Raw genomic sequence first — 25085 nt, forward strand, 5'->3', positions numbered from 1 at the left:
ATTTCCCAAATTCTGGTTATTATCATTTCTCGTACCCTTTCAATCAGAATTTTGCCAAGTACCTTTCCAAGCCCACCTAACAAATTAATCTCCCTTCATTTTTTGCATTTATCTTGTTTTTTTCTTTTGTATAAAGAACCAATGACAACATTCTTCTACACAGAAGGCATGGTTACACTCTTCATACATGTTAAATAAGTTGCACAATCCTCTAAGTAAACCACAGTCATGTTTTAATACTTCTTCACATATGCCACCTACATCTGCAGCTTTATTACTTTTCTAGATTCCTACAGCCTTTAGGACTTCCTTCTAATTTTTTTTATAGAACATTAGCATTTGTAATATTCATTTCACTTTCACTCTTTGACATAACATTATCATCCCCATTCAAATACCCCTTCCAGCATTGTCTCAGTTCATTTTCATCACAAACCATTTTACTGTTTTTATTTTTAATTCTTTCACTGCTTGATATTTGTTTAGTATTTCCTTTCCTTTTTAATCTTAAAACTATTCCATTCTCTCTTTGGTTACATTATTTGCATTTTTATCTTTTGGTACACATTCTACAATATTTTGCATGCACATATTAAGGGAATGTTCCCTTTTATGTATTTTCTCATCTATAACCTCTTTCGTTCCATAATTCCACCACACATTCTTTTTCAGACTTTCCATTAATAACTTTACACACTTCTGTGGCACTATGCAACATTTTTTTTTCATTCTGTTTCAAGCAGCTTCCATAGCCTCTTTACTTCCATTTTACATTCATTCTAATGGGAGATCAATTGGTTTTTTTTTAAGACTCATACTTTCGCTTTCAGCACTTACTCTATTTTTACTTTTGTTTGTTTTCACTTTTTTCCTTTTCTTTCCATTTTTTCTGAAGAACCACTCTTGATACTACCAAGTAATAGTCTGTCCCACATTCAGAACCTCCTATCACCTTTGAATTTTTCATTAATTCTCTTAACCTTTTTCACAAATAATTATGCTTTTATATTCATTCCTTTGTTATGGTGTATGCATCAACCATGCATTAAAAACAAATTGATTTTTTCCTAAGTATTCAGCAAACAAATACCATTCTCATTCATTTTTGGTTCGCAAAATGATGTAATCCTGGGACCATGAGTTCTAATCCTGCCTTAGACATGATGCCAGCTGTATGACTTTGAAGGAGTCAAAGACAAGACACTTCTGAAAATGTTGCCAAGAAAAGTGCATGGACCTGGCCAGGTCACCAGGAGTCAGGACTGTCTCAAAGGCACCACCCCCAAAAGTCCTGAAACACAAGGAAGTGTATTATAAAATTTTAATACAGCCGATTGTTCTGGAGGGCAGATGTCATTAAACCTGAAATTACATCATTTGTATTACAAAATTGTTGTACATGGCAACCTTTGCACTAAAAACTTGTTTTAACAGATAAACCCTCGATTTAACTGACATTACTCTTAAATGATAATGAAGTCTGAACCAAATTTTATCAGTTCTAATAATCAGCCCCTTCTCTCCTGACCCGGAAGGCCCTGAAGACCTGGTTTTGCCGTCTCGCCTGGGACAGGAAAGTGAATAACCATTCTTGGGGATGGCTCGCACCCTAGAGTCCCTCCCACCAGCCTGGATTTTACATTTCTCTTGGATTTTATTTATTTATTGGATTTTATTATAATTGTTTTGTGTGATTTTAATGTTTATGTTTTATGGGGAATTTTATTGTAAACCGCCCAGAGTCCCTCTTCTGGGGGAGATGGGCGGTGGCTAAATATGAGTAATAAAATAAAATAAATAAAATAAAGTCCATTAAACCAAGGTTTTAGTGATGTAGCACACTCCAAAAGAAGGAGTAACCATTATTGCTTACTATTGAGTTCCCAGCGATTTGCAAAACCCCTTCCTGCTTACCCGGAAAGGAACAAGTATGTATTGTATGTTATTTAGTATATTAAACGAAACAAGGATATTGCGAAAACCTTCGTCGTTTTTTTCATTTCGTTACAGTGTAAGACGAGTGACTGATCACAAGTGCAACTTCGCCACCCTTCGAAATAGCGGCGTCCGCCGGATCCCTCTCTTCGTAAGTCTAACACCACCTTACGAAATTCTAAAGCCTTTCTTTCGAACATTCTGTTCAGTGGTCATTTTCCCGCCCTTTCACATCCGTTGCCACGGGACCACTCACGTCACAGGCCTTCCTCTCCTTTCCCCACCTACTTTTTTTTCAGTCCCAAAATGGCCGACTTTAACCACCATCCTGGCGGTGACTCTTGCCTCAGTCTATGGTATAGCGAGGCGCTCTATCCACAAGGGGAACTCGACGGTACAGTCATGTCGGATGTTTCTTCCTCTGTCCATGACGGCGAAGAGGGTAAGAGTCAAATTGGCGGTGTACAGTAGAGGGCGCTGTGATGACTTCTGGGCGCTGACGATGCTCTTGCTGCAGCGGCGGGGAGTGAACGAGGAGTGAGTCGCGGCGTGCGCGCTCTTGGAGCCGTTGCGGTTGTTGCTTTTTCGCGCTTGTCTTCCCCCGCTGCTTCTTCAAAGCTTCCCGCAGCGGCGGCGTTTTGGTCGAAGAAAAATGTTTCGCAAGGCGCGGCGCGTGAACGTGCGGAAGCGGAACGAGTCTGAGGACGACGACGAAGAAAGAGATGAGGCGTTACAGTCGCAGCCGCCGCCGCCGCCAGGAGGTGATGGGCCTGCGGCGGAGACCGATCTGCCAGCTCCTAAGCCACCGCTGCTGCCGCTTCCGACAGGCTGCGTCCCTCTCGTCTCCTCGTCCGGTGGAGGCTTCGCTTTTAGCAATGCTGAGGTGGTGGGCCGGGGAGGCCCCGGTTTGCCGGCCCCAGACTTGCAGCCGCCGCCACCCCCGCTTGCGCTTGTCCCGCCGCCGCCTTCGCAGCAGCTGCCACTGGGGAACAACGGGCACGTGTCCGCTGTTTCTAAGTCGAAGGAGCGGAAAAAGGGCAAAGAATCGGTTGCCGCGCCTGGTGTGCCCCGCGGAAGCCTCAGTCTTCTCAGCTTCCAGGACGAGGAAGAGGGTAAGCACGCGTGGCCCGGCTTATTTTTCAGGAGGTCTAGTCTCCCTCTTTTTTCACGGGGCCTAGTGCTTTATTTCTCTCCTGCACCTCCACCCCGTATATGAGCGCTTGTGCTGGTCACATTAAAGCTCGATGAACCCATTACTCAGAGGTATTAGGCTTCTCCAAACACGCCACCTCAACTCCTGATTTTTTCCTTCTTGCTTATTTGAAACTCGGTCTCTTTCACAAGCTGTTTCTTTTTCTTGGAAGCAATCCCATTTAAAAAAAGCACAATCTGCATCAGTGTTTTTCAACCTTGGCAACTTTAAGATGTATGGACTTCCAACTCTTGCTGGCTGGGGAATTCTGGGAGTTGGAAATCCGCACATCTTGAAATTGCCAAGGTTGAAGAACACTGATCTATAGGGATCTTTCTTCTCCAGGCAGGTGCTTTCTAGACATGTTGGGCTCTAACTCATATCGCTATTACTGAGAGATACAGTTCAGCATATTTAGAGGATGTGTGTGGCAAAAATCGTGTCATGTATGTGTTTAGCAAAATTTGGGATTTATTCTTCATATGTATGAGAATTGTTTTGCAGGTGTGGAAAACACATGTGCTTGAGATCCAAAATGTCTAGGTTAAATATTGCAGTTATCAATGAAATGTCAGCAGGGGGAGTGGAAGGAGGATAAGAATCATGTTATATTCTCAAAGAAGAGACTGAAACTTATCACAAACATTTGTGGTGTTTTGGACTTCTGGGGAAGAAATGGCAAACTGAAGGCAGCTCCAAGGAGAGGACTTGAGATTGCCCACAAGTGCTCATACAGTTGCTCCTCTTGAGGAGACCACAAAATAGCAGTTTCTGGTGCGTGAGGAGACCACAAAATAGCAGTTTCTGGTGCGTTTATTTCTCTGGGAGATGAGGGAATAGCCATTTTGCTCAAAACATGGTCAGCACCTTTAAGGACACTGGGTTTGCATACTAACTTTTCTAATCACTTTTGGAAATTGACTGTTAACTGCTTTTCAGCTACCTTTGGATCAACAAGTTTGAAAATACAGGGTGAGTTTCCTTCAATCCTGAGCAAAAGAAGTTTTGAATACAAGTTTAAGGACTTAAACAATTTTTTTTTTGAATAAACAGCAAAAGGGTGATTAGAACTTTGATTTTGGAAAGTTACAAACAGACTAAGGGTTCAGATGGATTTGAAATAAGATTTTGGAAATTATAAGAATCCTTTCTGTGGGAAAATCCTTTTTTGAATTTTTGATTTATTTTTTTTTAAATGATAGGGTGAGACTTTGAGGGTTGGACACTAGAGGGAAAAAGAAGGAACTAAAGATTACAATTAAAGGAGAAGAACGTTAGTAAGTTTGACTTACTAATACAGAATGAAGCAATATATTTTAATGTTGGACATATTGAAGGATATTTTTGAACAATGGGCCTGGAAGTTAATTTTAAGAGTGTCTGCCTCTATAGATACACTCTGTTTAAAAGATGTTATGGAAGAGGAACAAGTTTTACCTGACAAGATTGAGACTGATCTGAAAGTGGATTTAAGAATGACAGGCTTACAAGAATAATATGGGAAAAGATGCTACACTGGACATACAAACAAAACTAGCTGATGTCTTAATAATTAAAAAGGGATATACAAATAACAAACCAAGGAAGTGACCTGGATAATTTTCCTATATTGGATTTACAAAAGATTCTTGTTAAAGCTTTGAAGAATTTTGTGAGAAGGGACAAATAAAAAATGAAAAGAAATCAAGTTGTAAGACATTATTTGAATGGACTAAAGATCAAGATTGGTAAAAGGAAAGAATATAAAGGTGGTTTATTTGGTCAAACTTAAAATAAATATGTTATCTCTGGTAACCTTTAATGGACTTTTGCTGATCAGGACTGAAATGACAAGGTTTATAGATAAGGGATGGGATATGGGAAGAAGAGATTATTTATTTGTTGTATTTTAAGAGAAGGTGATAAGTTAATAAAATCGTTTATATTTGTGATGAAGGGGGAAGTAATTTCTTTATATATTTATTTTTTTTGTATACCATATTCTTACTTTTTTTTCTTTTCTGCACCTTCCATTTTTTCTTTTTCTTTTTTGTTTGTATTAGTTTTTATCTTTGCAGTTGTAATTTTTGATAAAAAATACTATTTAAAAACAAATATTTGAGATGTTTTATTAATATTTAATATTCTATTTTAGGTATTTTATATCAGATACGATAACGGTGGTCCTCATTTAACAACCACTTGTTCAGTGACCATTGGAACTTACGATGGCGCTGAACAAGTGATAGTTATGAATGGTCCTCGTACTTACGGCCATTGCAGCATCCCCACGGTCATGTGATCGCAATTTGTGACCTTCCCTGCCAGCTTCTGACAAGCAAAGTCAATGGGGAAATGAGTAAGAAGTCGCAAGTTGCAGTCACGTGAGGTCCTTGTTTAATGACTCATGCAGTCCTCGCTTAGCAACAGCAACTGGAACTGCTATCACTAAGTGGCACGGCCACATGGTTTTTTTGACTTATGACCTTGTCACTTAACAATGGAGTTTCCAGTCCCAATTAGCATCGTTAAGTGAGGACTATCTGTAAAGCGCATGCAAACAAATACAATATTGCTATAGTTTGACCTATATCATTTTTAATTGCTCCTATTACTGATTCTTATGTGTTTTAAGGAGTGAAAAAGTTTTGATTAACCATGCCATACTAATAACTGCTAGAGCAGGTAGCAATATGTACCCAACCTTGGTTTGATTAGTATTTGGAGGGAGACAACCAGGAAATCTCAAGACTCTTGGCTAGACTAGAAAATAAGCAGATATCGGGAAGAAGACAGTGGCAAGTTGCTTCCGTAGCATTGCCAAGAAAACTTTATGTGTCCATAAAGTCCCCAGGAATCAAGCTTGATTCAAGTGGGACTTGACTGCAGCAGTTCACTGCTTCTGATGATCGTTCAGAAATTTCATTTGGCCCAAACTGTAGCAGCTAGGATCTTAATTGTCCTGGCTTATGTGCTTCTCATCCTATCAGGCTTGATACAGGCAGTTGACTTGCATTATGTTTCTAGGCTTTGATCAGTAAATCCTGTTAGTATCTGATGTTTCTGTACAAGCTGCCAATAACCTGATATAACCTGAAAAGTATCTTTACATTCTTTCCTCTCTTTAGGTTAGCAAGCAGGAACTGAAGAACTGACCTTTTTTCTGATACCTCACTATTGTGGGATCCATTTTAAGAATTTCTGTCCTACTTCTATATTGTAAAGAATGTCCAAAATAATCATTTTAAGTATTAAACCTTTTAGACTGTATAATCTTTGGTGGGTTGTACAAAGCAACAAGAGGCAAAGCAATTTTTAGTAAATTTTTCATTGGCTATGAAAGTTTCTGGTAAAGAGTCATGAAGTTGATTTTCTAGATACTATTTTGCAACTTAACTAAAAGTACTGTCTAATTTTATTATTCATCTGTTGAGTAGCATTCTCAGGAGAATTGATTCTTCTTCCTCACCACCTTCATTCTCCCTTCCTCCCTCTACCTCTTTGCTTATGTCCCTTCACTCTCCCATATTTATGTAATTTTGTCATAATAGAAACTGTGGTCATTACTTTAAAAAGATAGCTGTGGGTTTTTAAACTTGCTTGCGAATATGTTTGGTAAGTAAAGACCCCTTTGAATCAAGTTTGTTTCCTGGGATTTGCATGAATGCATCCATCTATCTATCTATCTATCTATCTATCTATCTATCTATCTTTATTTATACACAGCCAGTTTGGTCTAGTGGTTAAGGCAATAGGCTAGAAACCAGGAGTCTGTAAGTTCTAGTCCCACCTTAGGTATGAAAGCCAGCTGGTTGACCTTGGGCCAGTCTCTCTCTCAGCCCAATTCACCTCACAGGGTTGTTGTCGTGGGGAAAATAGGAGGAGGAAGGAGTATTAGGTATGTTCGCCGTCTTGAGTTATTTATAAAAATAATAAAGGCGGGATACAAAATAAATAAAATAAATATTTATTTATGGCTTCTTCACTGTTATGTGATCAGCCATGGTTAGCTGGATACTACCACCTGACTATTAATAAACAGCTGAAAAGTAATTAAAGGAGAAAGTAAATGAGGCATTAGTTTGCTATGAATATTACAGAGAAAGTAAATTTGCTAAAATTGGAGTTAAAATCTTAATTTTTATGAAAATGGCAGAAGGCAAGTATGGCAAATGAATCTGATCATTAAAAATATTAAACATCTGAAGCAGCAGATGAAATCAAAATATAAAGAAACAGGATAAAACTGTTAGAATACCTGATAAAGATCTAGATCAAATTTCCTTCAGCAGGACATCATAAAGCTCAGAGCAGAGAAGTCCTGTTACTCTCAGTTTATTTTAATTCTGTGTGTGGTGGTGGTATTTTAATGAAAAGGTGCTAGAACAGGGATTAGCTTCTGCATTCCTCTTTGTAGTGGCTGCAAACCCAGATGGGCCACTGTGTGCATGGTTGTATTTATTTTAAACTGCAGCTATTGCTGGGATCCTGATTGGGGAAGAGGAGGAAAGGTTAACAGCTGCTGGATTGTCTGCCTTGCACACTATGGATAACTCGATGGATAATGTGCCAGTGTAGAGAATGCATTCGGTAATATAACTTTCTGTAGCAAAGGTATGTGTCATAATGCAAAGATAATCTGTCTTGCTGGACGTGTCAGATAGCCAAAAGCACAGTTCATGTCTGATTTTTGAAAGGATTGTTGCATAGGTATACCTTCTGTATTGACCAGAAGTGATGTAAATTCAGTGGAGCAAATATTCAACTATAGTATTTTACAAGCTAAAAGATAAATCACGTTAAATACAGTTGATTTATTTACAATAAATATTTTCTCCTAAATAATTCCTGTGAATTGGTGTACTCTTGGGTTCCCTGAGAAGAATTAGAAGATGAACAAATGCATAGGGGTGTACATCACTGCAGATAGAATACTGAAAATATGGGTGTATCTGAAGATTAGTTCTGTTAAAGATGCTCTTTTCTTTCTTTCCACCTCACTCCCTTTGTCTCATCTGCATGCACATTTTGTTCACCATTTTTCTTCCTTCCCTTCCTAATGTGGCTATCCTTTCCTCTTTCCCCATCTCTATTTCTGCCCCCCACTTTTTTTTTTGCTATTTCTGCTGGAAGGAGGAAGGGGAATATGTGTGTGTGTGTGTGTGTGAATTTGGGTGTTTCTTTGTATGAGTGTTAAAATGTCAGAGAAAGAAAGGTTGGTATATATATGAGCACCCCCCTTTTTTTTTTAAAGTATAGATTTTGGCATGTGCATACTTTTGCACAGATATACATGTGTGTCACATGCACACATTGGGAGGAGCTAAAATCTTCTCAACTGATTTCAGATGAAATTTGCAATTCTGGGTTGTTACAGTGAGGAAGCTTGGCATTACACAAGTTTTATTTTTTTTTTTTTAGTCTAAACTTGTTGGGGGAATCTTAAATTCAGAGTCATATTTGAGAGCGTAAAAAAGTTATACTTGGGGATTATTTTTATTGGAATTCTAAAGATTCTAAGATACAGTACATTAATAGCATTCTTTTTCATTTTTTAAAAAAATATGTAGTTATCAAATTGTCAGTTTTATGAGGAAATTTTTTTGCCTGATGTTTAAACTTATTCATTTCCAGGCCTTTCTGGATTTAGAAGAACGGTGATACAGTGTTTTTTATTTGAAGAGTGGCAGATGATGTTTTCGTACTTTGGAAAACTAGTTTAAGAATAGACATGATACGTAACTTCCCCAAAAGTAGTTAATGCAAATCAAAGAGAACTCAGCACTTAATCTGAGCCTAGTATGTAAAAAGAATAGAGAAAGAGAGAAATGTCTGTTTATAAATCAGACGACTTTATAAAATTGTATATTGACTTACTGTTTTCTTTGACCTGGGAGGGAGCGTTTTTTTTTTTTAAACACACTGTGTTTTCCTTTCAAAGGAGGAATAATCATGTCTGGAAGGCAAGAGGCTTCTGTGCAAAGCTCTGACCATCTGATCTGATGCTTACTTTGCAGAGGGAATTAGGATGGAGAGAGAAGGAGGAAGGTAGTAAGGCTGCAGTGAGAAGGGAATTATAAGAGTAGGAGAAGGGATTTTCGAGCGCAAGGCTGGAAAGGAGAGAGAAGATGAGTTGGGTGACTCATCTCAGTAGTTGTACTGGGAGAGAGTACCAAGAGTGGCTTACAGCCTCTAGTGGTTTACAACCTAGAGCAGTTTAAGATAAGCTGATTTAAGGCAAGGAAACACCTTTCTTTCCTGAGTTTAGCAAATGAGAGTAGCTGTCTTCATAATGGATCCAGATTAGGAATTATGCAAATATAAGCAAGCTCATCCTTCCCATAAAATGGATTAATTAGTTTAGAAATTTCTTTTGCCTCACATATCTCTGAATTTGTTAGGAAGAAAAGGAGCCTTTCACCCAGTGTTTCCTTCATATGATGGCTAGGTGCACTCCTGGTGTTCAAAGTAAAATACGAGATTCTCTTTTTTAGGCTGAAAGAATAAAGATGTGATTACTCCCAGCTTCTTTCCATATTGGAACGGACTGCCTTTTTACACATGAAAGAGATAGGGAAAGATTACATCCTGCATTTAGCAGAATGAGAGGTAGAGAGTAGGTACGTGCAATATTTGTTCTTCTGTGAATGGAACGTTCTGGAGAACAGTTGAAAGTTTCATTTTCCACTTAATCATGCCCAACCTCTTCCCAGACCATGTTGTTCTGGGATAATTTGGTGTTTTCCAGAAATAAACCTTCCAAACAAAGTGGTCCATTGTGTCCTGTGGGTGGTCTGGCCCTGAGGCTGTTTTGCATAGAATATGTTTGAAACATCTGAATGGTTCAGCATATATCTTCTGTAAAGTGCCAGGCTGCGCTAGAACTCTGTGGTCTGGAACTCTCTTGAATCTTCTGTCCCTAGATCAGTGAATTTTCCACATCCCGAATGGAAGGTTTGGCAGTTCACTTGAAATCTCACCATTTGCATGGAGAAATCTGGCAGGCTCCATTCAGCCCAAGAGTTAGAATTTCTTTAGCCTTGCATTAGTTGTTGTGGCTTCAAAATTTCTGTTTGTTAAAATTATTAATAGATATTCTGCTTCAATTTTAACAATTCAATTTTAATAATTTTAATTTAACAATTTTAATTTATTATTTTTCTTTGTTTCCTCAATTAAAGAAACTGAAGTTTTTAAAGTGAAGAAATCAAGTTACAGCAAAAAGATAGTAAAGCTGCTTAAGAAAGAATACAAAGAAGATCTTGAAAAATCAAAGACAAAAACAGAAACAAATTCTTCAGCAGATGGTAACCTTAGTTATATATATTTAAAATATTCATACTTTTCCATTGCAGATTATAGTTATTTCAGTCTGTTGGGCTTAAGAGGCTAATTCAAACACTCACAGCACATATTTAATGATCCTAATAAATGTAATATCTATAAATGTTAGAGGTCTTTCATTTTGGACTGTTCTGAATGTGAAACAGGTAACATTTTAGAAATGTTTGGGGCACATAACAGCTGCTTTGCATTTGGAAGCTTTCCAAAATGCTTGAAACATAAATGTTGTTATGCTTGGGATGGAATATTTTGCAAAATATCACTCACAAAAAATATGCATCTACTAAATGTTTTCAGTATATTTTCTCGAAGATATCAAACAATACCCCCAAAAACCCTCATTTAACTGTCAGTCATTTAGAACTTTCTGAGTTGACTGTGTTCTCAGGAGTTACTCAAAACTGCTGGCATGTTCTGGTATTCTGCCATAGGAAACAATGCTAATTTGGTATTAGTTTTTTGCTCCCTTCCTTTTTGTTTTTTGTTTTTAATTCAAACTTTATTAAACTTTCAAAGTATAGGTAAAAACTGAAAAGCATGAAATTATATCCCTTCCTTTTTATCTCAGTGCCTCAAGAATAACTGGGCTGATAATCTATGTTCACTGCTATGAGCCAATGAACATACAGAAAAGTTGATCAGAGAGATCATTTTTTAAAATTACTAAGATATAATTGTAGCAGATTGAAATTCATGTTATTTATTTATAGTATTTCTAGCTTGCCTGATATGCACAGTTCTATACAGATCTGAAAAAATAATAAAAATCATATTTTTTCATTCTTGTCATTTGTAACTTGTTTCGTTTACTAGTATGTGAGTCTATATATATATATATGTTATATTTGCTGCTGTGAGTTATTTATAAAAATAATAAAGGTGGGATAAAAAAATAAATAAATATATCATTTGTGGTAAGAGTTCTAGGAAGGTTTTTCTCTACTTTTAATGTATTTTAATTCAAAAGGTTTATCATGTACACCCATTCGGAAAATAAGATTGCTTGTGGGTTGGATCCGTGTTCTGTTGTGCATTGGAAATCTCCCATTTGCGGTCCTGCAACCCAGAAGGTGGGGAAATGGATGAATTATAAATGAGAGAGTACTTTGGATAAAGTATAAAACACAGCATTCCCTCATAATTGGGCACAGGCATTTTCCCCAGTCACAGCTCCATTATGGAAAGTATTTCTGCCAATTAATTCATATTGCATCACATTCTATCCAAATCAACTGGATCTCTTGACTATGCAGCAGACAACAGGGAGGAGGTGAAATCTTCTGTTACCTTTGTACACACAGACCCAAACAAATCTTCAGGAGAATTGAAATATCTCATATTTGACAATTACTTCACTCCTGTGTATATATAGTTTAGGTGACCACATGCAATGTATGATGTATTGTTTTAATGTAATTAAATTTAATTACATTAACCCTAACCCTAACCGTAATTTAATGTGATTAAATATGTGATGTAATATGTGTAAATAATTTCATAAGGAGATTGAAGTACAGAATAGTTTGTTTCACAGATGAACAATCTGCAGACAAAATAGGACTGTTTAAAGATACAGTTCAGGAAGATGGGGCTACAAATAGCGAACAAGGAGAAGAAGAAATGGAAGTTGAAAGTGAGAAGGAAGAAGAAAAAACAAAAGCTGCAGGAGCATTTTCCAGTGCTTTGTCATCTCTGAATGTTCTGCGTCCAGGTTAGTACATTTTCCCTCATTGTTTCAGGAGACGGATTATTCTTCCTTGTTTTTGCCTTGTTGACAGGCAAAAATAATATAAATAAAAACAGACTAATAAGCTACAGTTAGAAGAGATATCATCTGTTTCCAGTTCTGTTAGTATGTTTTTCTGTAGTTTTGCCCATTCATTCTATTTTAAAAAGCCAAATATTTTCTTACCTCCTTCAGATAGTTTTAGTTGTAATTCTGTACACATTTACTTGGCTTCTAGTCTCTCATTTCTGCTTTAATATTCTCTAAAAAAGTTACCACTTTCTGGACTAATGCATCTTTTTTCTTTTGTAATTATTGTTTAAATGTTTTGTTTCTTTTTAAGATGTTCAAAATTATTTTCTTAAATCTTTTGTCTGATAATACTAAATTCTCTATTTTCTAACCTAATAACACATTATCTTCTTATGACTGTTTATTCTGCAATATTCAGATATTGTTAGATCTTTACATATCCACAGAGTTGCAGGTAATGTATTGGTTCTCTGTTGAAAGCAGCCAGAGGGAATGGCTGCTGAAGGAGAAAGCAATGGGAGGGGAGAAGCTGACTGGTATTTGATCCCAGTCATGTTGATGGAACAAGTTATGCTGTCTTGCCTGTTTTTCTGATGCAAATCTTGAATTAGAGTTGCACTGTGACATGTAGACCCTGTGATTAGATATAACTGATAGCTTTTAAAACATAACCATATAGACTACTGTAACACGCTCTACATGGGGCTACCCTTGAGTATCCGGAAGCTACAGCTGGTCCAAAATGCAGCTGCGCAGATTATTTTAAGATAAGATAATCAAGATCAGCACATATAACTGTGCTGCTTCGTGAGCTGCATTGGGTGCCAGTTGCTTCCAGGTCCAATTCAAGGTGTTGGTTATCACCTTTAAAGCCCTCCATGGCATGGGGCCAGGTTACCTGAGGAACCGTCTCATCCCTGTTACATCAACCCGTCCCACCCGGTCATGCAGAGAGGGCATGCTACGGACCCTGTCTGCAAGAGAATTCCATCTGGCGGGGTCCAGGAGGCAGGCCTTCTCTGCAGCAGCTCCCGCCCTTTGGAACATCCTTCCCTCAGAAGTGTGGTTAGCCTCCTCCCTTCTGGACTTCAGAAAACAGCTGAAAACCTGGTTTTGTCACCATGCTTGGAGTGGGGAGAGGAAGAGCCATTCCTGGGGCTGGTTAGTTCCCTAGCCCTGCAGGGACCGGCCTTACCCCTTTATGGGCTGAATTTGATCTGCCCTTACTTGGATTTTATTGTATTTTATATTTATTGAGTATTGGTATTTATAATTTTATTGATTTTTAAATTGTTTTTATTGTGAACTGCCCAGGGTCCCCCATGTGGGGGAGATGGGCAGTGATAAAAATATGATAAATAAATAAAAATAAATAACTATTTTTCCCCCTCAGGAGAAATTCCAGATGCTGCTTTTATTCATGCTGCTAGGAAAAAGCGCCAAATGGCTCGTGAACTTGGTGACTTTCTTCCCCTTGACAATGATCCTGGTAAAGGGCGTCTTGTGAGAGAAGATGAAAACGATGCCAGTGATGATGAGGATGATGATGAGAAGCGAAGAATAATTTTTTCAGTGAAAGAGAAGTCCCAGAGACAAAAGATTGCAGAGGAAATAGGTAAACTTTTAAGAAGAGAAAAAAAGATAAATGAAGTTACCTTTCAAATATTTGCTATGAATATTTAATGCATTTGACATAAAAGTCAAATATGGTGCTGACTCATACAAGTAGGCAGAAAGAAACACTCTTGCCCTTCCCAACTGCCTTCAAAAAGCCTTCTCCTGGACTTAATGTATTTCTGAATTGGTCATTTCATACCTGGGGATTTGATGAGGCGGGAGGGGGGTTTACCAAAAATTGATTGAAATTTGCAGCTCTGCGGCAAATCATATTTGGCAATACATCCGGATCAGATAATGTATTCAAGTAGAACTAGATTTTGGGCTTCTGTTTTCTAATTAGGTTTGTTGTATGGCTTCCTCCTGCACTATTCACATGTCAGCCTGAGTTAGACCCAGATGTGAGGAACATTTCTTCTGGCAACTGGGAGGGAGTTGGATTATCTGTAGACAAGCGCCCAAAAACCAGGCAATTAGGGAAGTTTTAGTCTTTCCCCTTGAACAGTTACCCTTCCTATCCTCCTTGAATTTGTATAACAAATCTTAGGAGACTCTAATGGTGATCGTTTATTACATGGAATCAATTTCAGGTGTGCAGTAGACTAAAAGACAAACATATTGGTGTGCAGAATTACCTTGGATGTGTATAAGCAACTCTTTGGATCCTGTCATGAATGAATTTATGACAGGACACTACAATTAATAATCCCATTTCAATCTCTTGCTGTACTGATTGTGAAATAAGACCCTGTATAACATACACGAGCTACTTGGGCATCCTGAACAAATCAGAAAATCAATGACTGAATTGAAAAATGGGGTGTATATTAATGATGAGGGCAAGCTAATAGTGAAACATATACAGTATTGTTAAGTGTTAACAGTCTGTTCCTGGTTTCTGTGACCATCACTTTAAAAACAGCTATAATTCCTTTATGCCTGTGCATTAAATTGTGATTTAAAAATCCTCTAAAAGGGCCTGTTTTGATCCATTTTAATGTTAAAAAAAAACTGCATTATAGCATTGGAAATATTAGAATTCTGGTGGTTGGCTGAATTCCATTTCATCAGGTATTTTCATATAGAATTCAGAAAGGTAGTTAAGACAGTGTTTTGCACAGTGTAGGATATGAACAATAGCTGTAGAACAGGAATCCTCCAGCTTTTGGTGGATATCTTTGGATTTTTTAGAACATCTTGTGGGTACTGGGGACTTGTTTACACAATGATTGCTAGATGAGAGAGAACTAGTAATAAAGGACAGATTTACCAGAATGTGACCTATCACCCCTCCCCACAGGATGTTCTCTTCCATCCCTGCTTACCCTTGCCCTTTTCTTAGATAGGTATGCATAGTTCTAAACAAAAGGGTGACTGCAGCTGCCATAATTTTTATTTCAAAGAAAGCTTATGGGAGGTATTTCAAAATAATAATTCAGATGGAGCAGGAAGCCAGATGTGCCCCTAAGTAGATGCCTAGGCACAGTAGCACCTTTAGACACCAGGCCAGTGGAATCTCTTCTTGCTATTTTCCCTGAAAGAGAATTGTACACTGCTTTATTCACTGAGACAATAAAGCTTTCAGTATTTAATTCTGGTATTCATACTAGTCTGTATTCTTACATTTTACTTTACGTTTGTGTTTAGGTATTGAGGGAAGTGATGATGAAGCTCTAATAGCTGGAGAACAGGATGAAGAACTAAGCCGGTGGGAGCAAGAACAGATACGGAAAGGCATTAATATACCTCAGGCATGTATTCAAATATCTTTAGATTTGAAGCAACAGATGATAGCTTTTTGGTCCAACCTACTGCCATGTACTCCCAGTCACCAGAGCAAAAAAGAAAGAGTTGTGAATGAACAACATCTGTGGTAGAGGGATTTTGCCCTTGAAAATTTAGGATAGACCTTTTCACTTCATCTGCCCCAGTTCACAAGATTGTCTCCTCTGGTTAGAGCCAGGTTAATTTACTTGAACATAGTTCTCATTGAAATCAAAAAGTCCAGTGATTAATTCAGATTCAGTTAAATTGTATTATGTTAGATTTCCATACAGCACAATTAATATGAATGGTACAGGTTCAAACCAGTGGCAATATATTAAGATCACATAACATAAAACAATAAATGTAGATGATACAATGTGTTGTAGCTTGTATTCTAATTAAAATGCTATTTTTTTAAATATAAGCTGTTAGAACTGTGAAAATATAAGTGTGCTCAATTATTTTGATTAAGATTTGAAAGGGGGAATAATGATTAAATGATAGACAGACAGACAGACAGATAGAATACCAAATGTGAAAAATTGCTATATGAAGATGTTCCTGCCCAGTCTTGTTACAGTGGAATTTTGAAATAGAAAAATTCATTTATTTTTTCATAACAGGCAGATATAATGAGCTAGATGTCATGTTAATAAGTTGAATTACTGTCTTCAGAATTAATTAATTATTAGATTTAATGGGTTTTTATTCTAGTATTTTGTGTTAATAGTTTACTGTACTAATTCTTTAGAGTGAGGATCAGCAATTGGTGATCCCTAGACTAGATTAATCTACTGGTGAATGCCATCTGCTCCTCAGTTACCAGTACAGAGGCAAGAAAGATAAATGGTGCGTATGATAGCAGCAATAATGGGACTTTACGGCAGTTCACTTCAGGGAATTATAGAGGGGCACTACATCATTCTTCACCCATCATCAAAGTGATACTCCTGTAAACTATTTGCTCACAAAGGATATACATACAGTATAACTGCACTTTTGAGATTTGTTGTTGCTGCTACTGTTATGCTTCCCATTTTCTAGTTATTGTTTTCAGGTGTTGCTTTCTTTGATATGTACTGATATGCATAAGAAACACATGGTTAGATTGGTAGAATTTCATGGTAACTTCTAAAGTTGTTTTTCAACAAATGAAAAATAATTTATAATAAAGTTTCCAGAATCCCAGTTTTTATATGCCTGTACATATCATATGTTTCGTTCCTGTAGGTTCAAGCAAGTCAGCCTGCTGAAGTGAACAACCTCTACTACCAGAATGCTTACCAGACAATGCCTTATGGTTCATCTTATGGCATGCCTTACACATATGCTGCATATGGATCATCAGAGACAAAGTCTCAAAAAACAGATAACATAATACCTTTCAAAAGCCCCAGTAATGAGATGACTCCTGTTACTATTGATTTGGTAAAGAAACAGCTTAAAGACAGGTAGGGCAGATCAACTTATTAAAATGTAAGACCTGTCCTCTAGGTTTCAGTCTGGGGGGCAGATCAGAATTTCATCAACGGAAGCCCACAGACTGGATCCTGCATTGTAAAACGTAAGAAAACAAACTGTTCAATAGGCTATTTGCATTACTTTTCTGGAAGTGAAGCATAGACCCATGTTGAAGACTGGTACATCTGTTCTTGGAAAAATAGTTTTGTAACTAAGAAACATGAAAGAACTGATGTTTTCCACTTACTACATCATGATTGTGTAAGAATATAAGCAATTCAAACCCTAAAAAGGTAAAAGTTTTAAATACTATTTTAATTGGAAATTCAAAATACTGTACAGTATACTAACTGAATATTTGCTCATGCTTATGAATATATAACAAGTACCTTAATAGTTTGAAGATGAACAAAATTAGTAGAAAAGAAGTGATAACTTAAAGGTTAACTATTTGCAAACTCTTGATGTTAACCTCCAAGAAATTGCCTTTCATGATTTTTGTATGCTTCTCTAATTTCTACTGAGACCATCAGGAATTAAGGGTGCTGAGTACTATGCCAAAGTGATACTCCTGTAGGTAAGATACCATATGGGAAAGTAATAGCAGAAGTAGCCAAAGTTATTTCTGTCTTATTTAAATAATGTAGTGTATCTAAGCAGTTAAGCCATGAGCAGAGAGAAAGTAAGTATTAATTTTTCTGTATGTTTGGGTGCATTGCATGTATGTCAAAAATCACAGGGTTGTACACATAGTAACTGAGAATAGATTAAAGCAGCAGTAGTAAATATGGAGGATATTTGCTGAATGAAGATAGAAATAATGGAGTCATGTACTCCATTGAGTACATAGCTTTCAGGTTAGGCACTATTTTAAAATAACACACATAGCTTTAAAATAGCAGAGAGATGTGGTATCCTACCATGATAATATAGTTTTCCTGTATCAGAAAGCGTTTACCATAGTTAATTAGTTGGTCTTTTGTAGGGTTTTGTTTTATTTATTTAACAGAACAGAGAAAAAAAATCATAAAAATTAACAAAAAGAAAAAAGAAAGAAACAATGCAATTCCAGCAAGATAAGTTATAAAATCGTTGATCTTGAAGATCCTGCAAGATCCTTCATCTAAAGAGTTGTTTGTGATTGAAGCAACCTACACGATAAAGTAAATAAAACAAATTTGTAACAGAAACAAGGAATGTGCTTTGCCTCCTGGAAGCAATTTCCCATTGTTATTGTTAGGATTTTTTGTTTCTTGCTTTACCAAAAAAAACAATGTATATATACTGCAGCTTATACTGGGCTTTTGGATGTAAACGTGTGTATTCTTAACCTTCAGGTTGGAGTCACTGAAAGAATTTCACAAAGCCAATCAGCAACAACACGAGAGGCATCAGCAAAACCGTGATGACTCTATCAAGACAATTGAAAGATTGGAAGGATCTTCTGGGGGTGTTGGTGAACGGTATAAATTTCTGCAAGAAATGCGAGGGTATGTCCAAGACTTGCTTGAGTGTTTCAGTGAAAAGGTAAGAATGCAAAATATGTCCCATCTTTTTCAGTAACGAAGTTTAGTCTGTGCTCAAACATGTTCTCTTATACGTGCCAGTGAAAGCACATGTTTGAAGATTTGGCTTTAAAGGTGGTAAAAGCATAGTAAGTTAACTTTTGGAATAGTTCTTGGAGTAGAAGATAAGCTCTTGATACCAGCTTTATAATTCTTAGAAGATAATGTTCCAGAAAACCATTGTGATTCACAATGGTGCGCAAATTCTTTTTTTAATTATTATTACATTTTGCAGTTTTTGAGGCATCAAGAGGTATTACAGTAAAACATTGGATCCAAATAAGTGGTCCATGCACAATTATTTGCAGTTAGAATTAGTTAAATAAAAACATTGAAACAAGCCCTACTTCTAATTGCATGCCGAGTTCTTATGTTGGCTTCCTAGGAGATTTATAGACTGTAAAATCAACAATTGTCTGTGCCCCTTCCTTCTAAAGCCTGACACTTTGCGTCAAATGCCATACAACTTTTCCAAAACTTGATTTCAACCAGTTCAGTACACATCTATACTGTTTACTTGACCTTGCTGTTGTTGAAGGATACCTCTTTGTCATAGATCACAACTATTTGCACAACTGTGTAAGCCCTATTATACTTGATTTACTTCTGAATAAATAAACATAGGTTTGGAATGTAAGTATAGGATGCTTTTCTTAACATCTTTAAAAAATTAACAACTAAATTAAAATTCTTTTAAAGAAGTCCTGCCATGGAGAAAATGGGAACCTGGTTATGAAAGAATGTAAACTGTCTATGCAGAGCCCTAATATCATGCACCCTATGAAGTGTACAATATATAATTGTTACATAAACATGATGCAATATGTAGTTATACTAATAAATTCACCATTTTATAGAAAAAGTGCTAGAAGAAAATCTATGCAGCACCTAGAAAATCCTGACTTTCCCTCCATGAGCTGAAAGTTTATTCTTGGTGAAGGAGGGAAACATTTTCTTAGAGTTCTTCAGTGCTGCTTCCTATGCTGAACACCATAAAAGGCAGCACTCAAACTATAGTGGAAAAGAGAATCTAACAACCTGCCATTTTCAGCAGATCTGTAGATCTGCCCATCATGTGGCTGGATAAACAAATGCAGAGTTGCTGAGAGTTGGGCGGCATACAAGTTTAATAAATTATTATTATTATTAAGGAAGGAGATAATGTATTTGAATAAAAGTGGGATAGCAGGAAGTTTTTGACAAGAGATCCCTAGTGTATAAGTCAATTGAAGTTAACAAGATTAGTCTTTATAAGCCCAGTACTATCTTGATGCTGTTTAAGCAATGCTAACCGTCTATTGGCTTCCCAGTTAAAAAATACATCCCCTGCTGACCTTAAAGTTTTAGCAGCAACTATAATTAACATCTCTGTCTTCTCACTAATAATATTTAGAACCAAAGTATAGGGAAAGTCCACACGAAGGTGTGAAGAATCCAACGGGAAAGGGCTCCTTTAATAAGATAATTAACAGAATTATGTTACCTGTTTGTTGTGAAGACTACTGCAAACAAGCAGTAATGCTTAGAGGTATGTGTTACAGTTGTCAATCAATTGAATAACCTTATTGGTGGAAGTGCAGTGGACTTACTAAACAAGTATTTCTTTGAAGCTATGGATTGTTTCCAGTTGTGTTCTGCTAGTACAAAATTTTCATCTGGGTGTGTCAAATCCAATAGTTTGATTTTGTTTGTGTAAATTGCCTCATTTGTTTTCACAGTTCTCTATTGGGAATACTTGCACTACTTAGTACTTGTGCAATTGCTAGCTGAACATGTAACTGCTACTGGAACATTTCTTTCAACTTAGTCTTAAATTGGGTACAATTCAATTTGGTTATGTGTTACTGCAATATACTAATTATACTGCAAATATAAACAAACATTTCTTATTTCAGTAATGCGCAATCAAAATGAGTAAGAATTTGTTAATTTTTATCTCCGTATATTAAATCTGTCTTTTCCTGTTGAAATTTAATATCTTGGTTATGTGTGTGGATAGTTCAGTCTAACATTTGTAGTTATGGGGGAAAATACACCAATGAAGTATTTAAACATAATCACAACAGACTTAACAATAGCATCAGAGAATAAATAATACTATAACATAAAATAAAAACATTTATTTCTTAGGTTCCATGGCTTTGGACATAAATACACAATTTGCAAGTAATTTCTTTTTAAGCCAGGAATGGGTGGGGTTCCCCCAATTTTTCCATGATTTCTCTTTTCCTACTTCAGTTCTATGCACTATATGTCTTGCTGTTAGAAAGCATCTTGAAACCCTTTGGAGAAGACTTTTGAGAGGTTGAAAAGGAAAGAGATGAATATTCTGTTGGTTAATGGAAGTTAGATGCATCTTATTTATATTATTATTAATATGTAGTTTTATAATGTATTTTATATATTTATTGTTTTACTGAGTATTTTGTTGTAAACTGCCCAGAGTCCCTCTGGTGGGAGGAGATGGGTGGTGACAAATTTGATAGATAGATAAATAAATAAATAAATTTATAAGATTGGTGTAGGAAGTAAACCATTGATATATCAGGAGCCAAAATATAAACAAATAAAAGCAAAGAACTTAAAATTTAAACATGCAGATCTGTTTTTTCTCATCAAATACCCAGTATTGACTACATTGATTCATATGTTTGAATATGCATATGGTTGTAGTGTAAGTGTTATAAACATTTATTTTTTTTCGAAGAAAAGAATCAGTAGGATTATCTAATTATGTCCTCATGGTAATCCACATCCCAATTTATATTAATTTTACAATCATTAGTCTGTAGATTATGGATTTTAAAAGAATTCTTTTGTTGTAACCTAACCTTCAAATCTTTCCAGAAAATATGAAATGGGAAAAAAGGAGAAAATGCACATAGTTAAACTACAGTCAGGACCAGAAATATTGGAACAAGGATAACTGTTTTGGCATTTGGCCTCTGTACACCACCACATTGAAGTTGAAAGGAAACACACCCAGATGGGAGCAAAGTCAGGACTTTCAGCTATAATTCAAAGGGTTTGACAAAAGTGGGGCACTAACCATTCAGGAAGTACAGCCAGTGGCATACACACACACCCACTGTTGGTGGCTCATAAGTAATGGAACAAATGGCTGACAAGCAGCTGCATGGCCAGGTGTGGCCGGTTTCCTGGGTACCCCATGACCAAGCAAGCAGATAAAAGGCCTGGAGGTGGTTCTGTTACATTTGTATTTGGTAGCTGTTCACTGGAACTCTCAACATGAGGTCCAAAGAGTGAAGGAGGCCATCATTAGGCTGAGAAAACAAAATAATTGCTTCGATTGGTAAAACAAAATAAACCTATCAGAGAGATAGCAAAAACATTGGGAGTGGCCAGTACAACAGTTTGGAACATCCTGAAAAAGAAGAAATTAACTGGAAAGCTCAGCAACAGCAAAAGGCCTGTAAGATCATGGAAGACAACTACAGTGGATGACCACAGAATTCTGCTCATGATGAAGAGGAACCTTTTCACAGCATCTAGCCAGGTCAAGAACACTCTTGAGGAGGTAGGCATGTCATTGTCAACATCTACAGTCAAGAGGCGGCTTTATGAATGTAAATACAGAGGTTTCACAACAAACCACTGATAACGCTCAAGAACAGAAAGGCCAGATTAGACTGCCAGCAAAAACCTAAAAAAGCCTGCCCAGTTCCGGAATAAGATTCTTTGGACTGATGAAACCAAGATTAACTTGCACCAGAATGATGGAAAGAGAAAATTATGGAGAAGGAAAGGAACAGCTCATGATCCAAAGCATACCACATCATCTGTCAAACATGGTAGAGGCAGTGTTATGGCATGGGCATATATGGCTGCCAATGGAACTGGGTCACTGGTGTTTATTGATGATCTGACTGCTGATAAAAGCAGCAGGATGAATTCTTAAGTGTATAGGGCTATACTTTCTGCTCAGATTCAGCCAAATGCTACCAAACTGATAGGACGCCACTTCATATTGCAGATGGCTAATGACCCAAAACATGCAGCAAAATCTACCCAAGGGTTTCTCAAGGCAAAGAAGTGGGATGTTCTTCAATGGCCAAGTCAGTCAGCTGATCTCAACCCAATAGAGCATGCTTTTCACTTACTGAAGACAAGACTGAAGGCAGAAAGACCCACAAACAAGCAGAAGCTGAAGGCAACTGCAGTAAAGGCCTGGCAAAGCATCTCAAGGGAGGAAACTCAGCATTTGGTCATGTCCATGGTTTCCAGACTTCAGGCAGTCATTGACTGCAAAGGATTTTCATCCAGGTATTAAAGGTGATCCTTATGTTTGTAATGATGTTGGTTTGTTCCATTACTTACGAGCCACCAACGATGGGGGGGGGTGTATGCCACTGGCTGTACTTCCTGAATGTTAGGTTAGTGCCCCACTTGTCAAACCCCTTGAATTACAGCTGAAAGTCCTGACTTCACTCCCATCTGGGTGTGTTTCCTTTCAACTTCAATGCGGTGGTGTACAGAGGCCAAATGCCAAAACAGTTATCCTTGTTCCAGTATTTCTGGTCCTGACTGTATCTTATATAGGATGATCTGCTAAACAAATTAAATTTATTATAGCTATCATAAAATTTATACTGGCACTGAAAAATATGTGTGATTCAGACAGCTTCATTGGTAACTTTTTCAGAAAAGTTCTATTTACATCACAACACTGCAGTTGTGTATTATGGATCTGAGGAGCAGGTAGGACAGAGACAGATTTACCATGCTTTTCTCACATAAAATATTTCCATATATGGAACAATAGTAGGGTATGCAACAATTGTGCTGCTCTCTTCGTGCCCTCCTCTCATGTTTCTGCTTTCTTCTTAATTGGGTTGGCAAAATTCAAATTGAGGGGCAAGGAAAGAAATCTTAAATTAGTTTGAATTTTATTCACACCAAATCAGCAAGGGTGACATTTGTGAAGATATAAAGTATAAACATGTGGTTTACATTATTTGATAACCTGTTTTAGCAGATCATATTTCAGTTTCTAGTGGCAACATAGATAAGAATAGAATATTAAAATTGGTAACAGCAACAATGAAATCCTGGGATCTAGTGTGAACACCAGATTTAAAAGCTACTTTTTGATTGTAATTATAAGGGCCTTTCAGGGCTTTGCAGTAATTCAAGTTTCTGGTTTCTTGAAAATATTTTCACAAGATATACTTTATTTTTTTTTAAAAAAAAGTTCACTAATGAAAGTTTTCTGTATTCAAATTTGTAGTCATTTCTCTTTGGGTAAAATGTTGTCTTTGCTACTTCGTCTTACAACAAAATCCTTGTGTTTACCTTAGCTTAGCTTACCTTTCTGAATCCCATTATCAAATTCCATGCTATAATGTAAAACAGTGTTATTAATGCATCAGTTAACATTGCTGTAACATTTGAAAATATTGGTTGGGTTAAATTGGTAAAAGCGAAGAAATAAAGGATAGTTTCAAATAACAGAATAGATGGGCTTATAAAACTTTTAATCTAACTGTCTCAAAAATGAAGAGGGAATTGTTTCCCTGTAATGGCTTACAAAAGTAAATTCTAATCTTTTCAGCATCACTGGCAAGGTTTGAATGGTTAAATCACACCGATATTTCTCCTATATTTTCCCCATGTTTCCTTTTATTTTTAACTTCTAATTCATTTCAATGTTAGAAACGTTTTATCCACAACAGTAGTGACCTACCTAGGGATATCTGCTTCCAAATAAATTCCACAGAAAGAAATAACTTTCAAATAACTGTGTTTAAATCCAGATATTAGACTGTAGTCATATCAACCTTAAGGTAAACTCTTTCTTCAGTAGAGCTTGACTGCTGGTGATAAACATCCATGCATCCTTCTGGAACAGTAGAGATGTGATTTGCCTTTTATTTCTCCTGGGAATTTTTATCAACTTCCCAGTCTAGTCTACAACCCTGGGATATCATGATGGTCTCCCATCCAAGCGCTAACCAGACCCACCACTGCTTAGCCTTTGGGAGGTCAGCTATGAGCAGATATGACTTGGGGGTGGTGTACTGTGAGGCAGGACCACAGAAGTGACAGAATTGGGAATTTCCTATTTGTAGAACAAGATTCCATTGCTTGATTTGAGGCAGTTGCCCCCTCCTGGTAGGAAACATTTCAGAATATTTGGAAATCTCAGCAGGCTTCAATAAGTGGTTTTTTTGTTTTAAAATCATGAAAAAGCTTCTAAGAGACTTGTTTTTATTGTAGTTTGTAATCTGCTAAGTCATCTAAAAATAATCTGCATTTGTTTGTGTGACAAAGCTTTGGATGCAGTGTTTTCTTTCTTTCAGACTACTCCAAATTAAGCATTGTTCCAATGAGGCAGATATTGGGGGCAGGCTAATGAAAATGTGTGGTAGCCTTATAACTTTCCTGGATTTTTTTGTTCAGGCTTGATAATTTGCTTCTAGTCAGGGAGGTTTAGTGTTCTTCTTTT

The 25085-nt window shown here is 36.9% G+C and overlaps 1 protein-coding gene across 1 annotated transcript in view; it reads left to right on the forward strand.

Moving 5' to 3' along the window:
• The first annotated feature begins 2436 nt into the window (after nt 1-2436).
• Nucleotides 2437-25085, forward strand: part of PAXBP1 (PAX3 and PAX7 binding protein 1) — a 35122-nt gene continuing 12473 nt past the window's right edge. Inside the window, exons 1-7 of the mRNA XM_063305424.1 lie at nt 2437-3047; nt 10288-10413; nt 11985-12161; nt 13603-13824; nt 15474-15577; nt 16824-17044; nt 18392-18581. Coding sequence (XP_063161494.1) covers nt 2588-3047; nt 10288-10413; nt 11985-12161; nt 13603-13824; nt 15474-15577; nt 16824-17044; nt 18392-18581 — 1500 coding nt within the window. The 5' untranslated portion in view covers nt 2437-2587. The remainder of the gene's footprint in view (nt 3048-10287; nt 10414-11984; nt 12162-13602; nt 13825-15473; nt 15578-16823; nt 17045-18391; nt 18582-25085) is intronic.

Source organism: Candoia aspera, chromosome 5 (genome assembly GCF_035149785.1).
Source record: "Candoia aspera isolate rCanAsp1 chromosome 5, rCanAsp1.hap2, whole genome shotgun sequence".
Lineage (NCBI taxonomy): Eukaryota > Metazoa > Chordata > Lepidosauria > Squamata > Boidae > Candoia > Candoia aspera.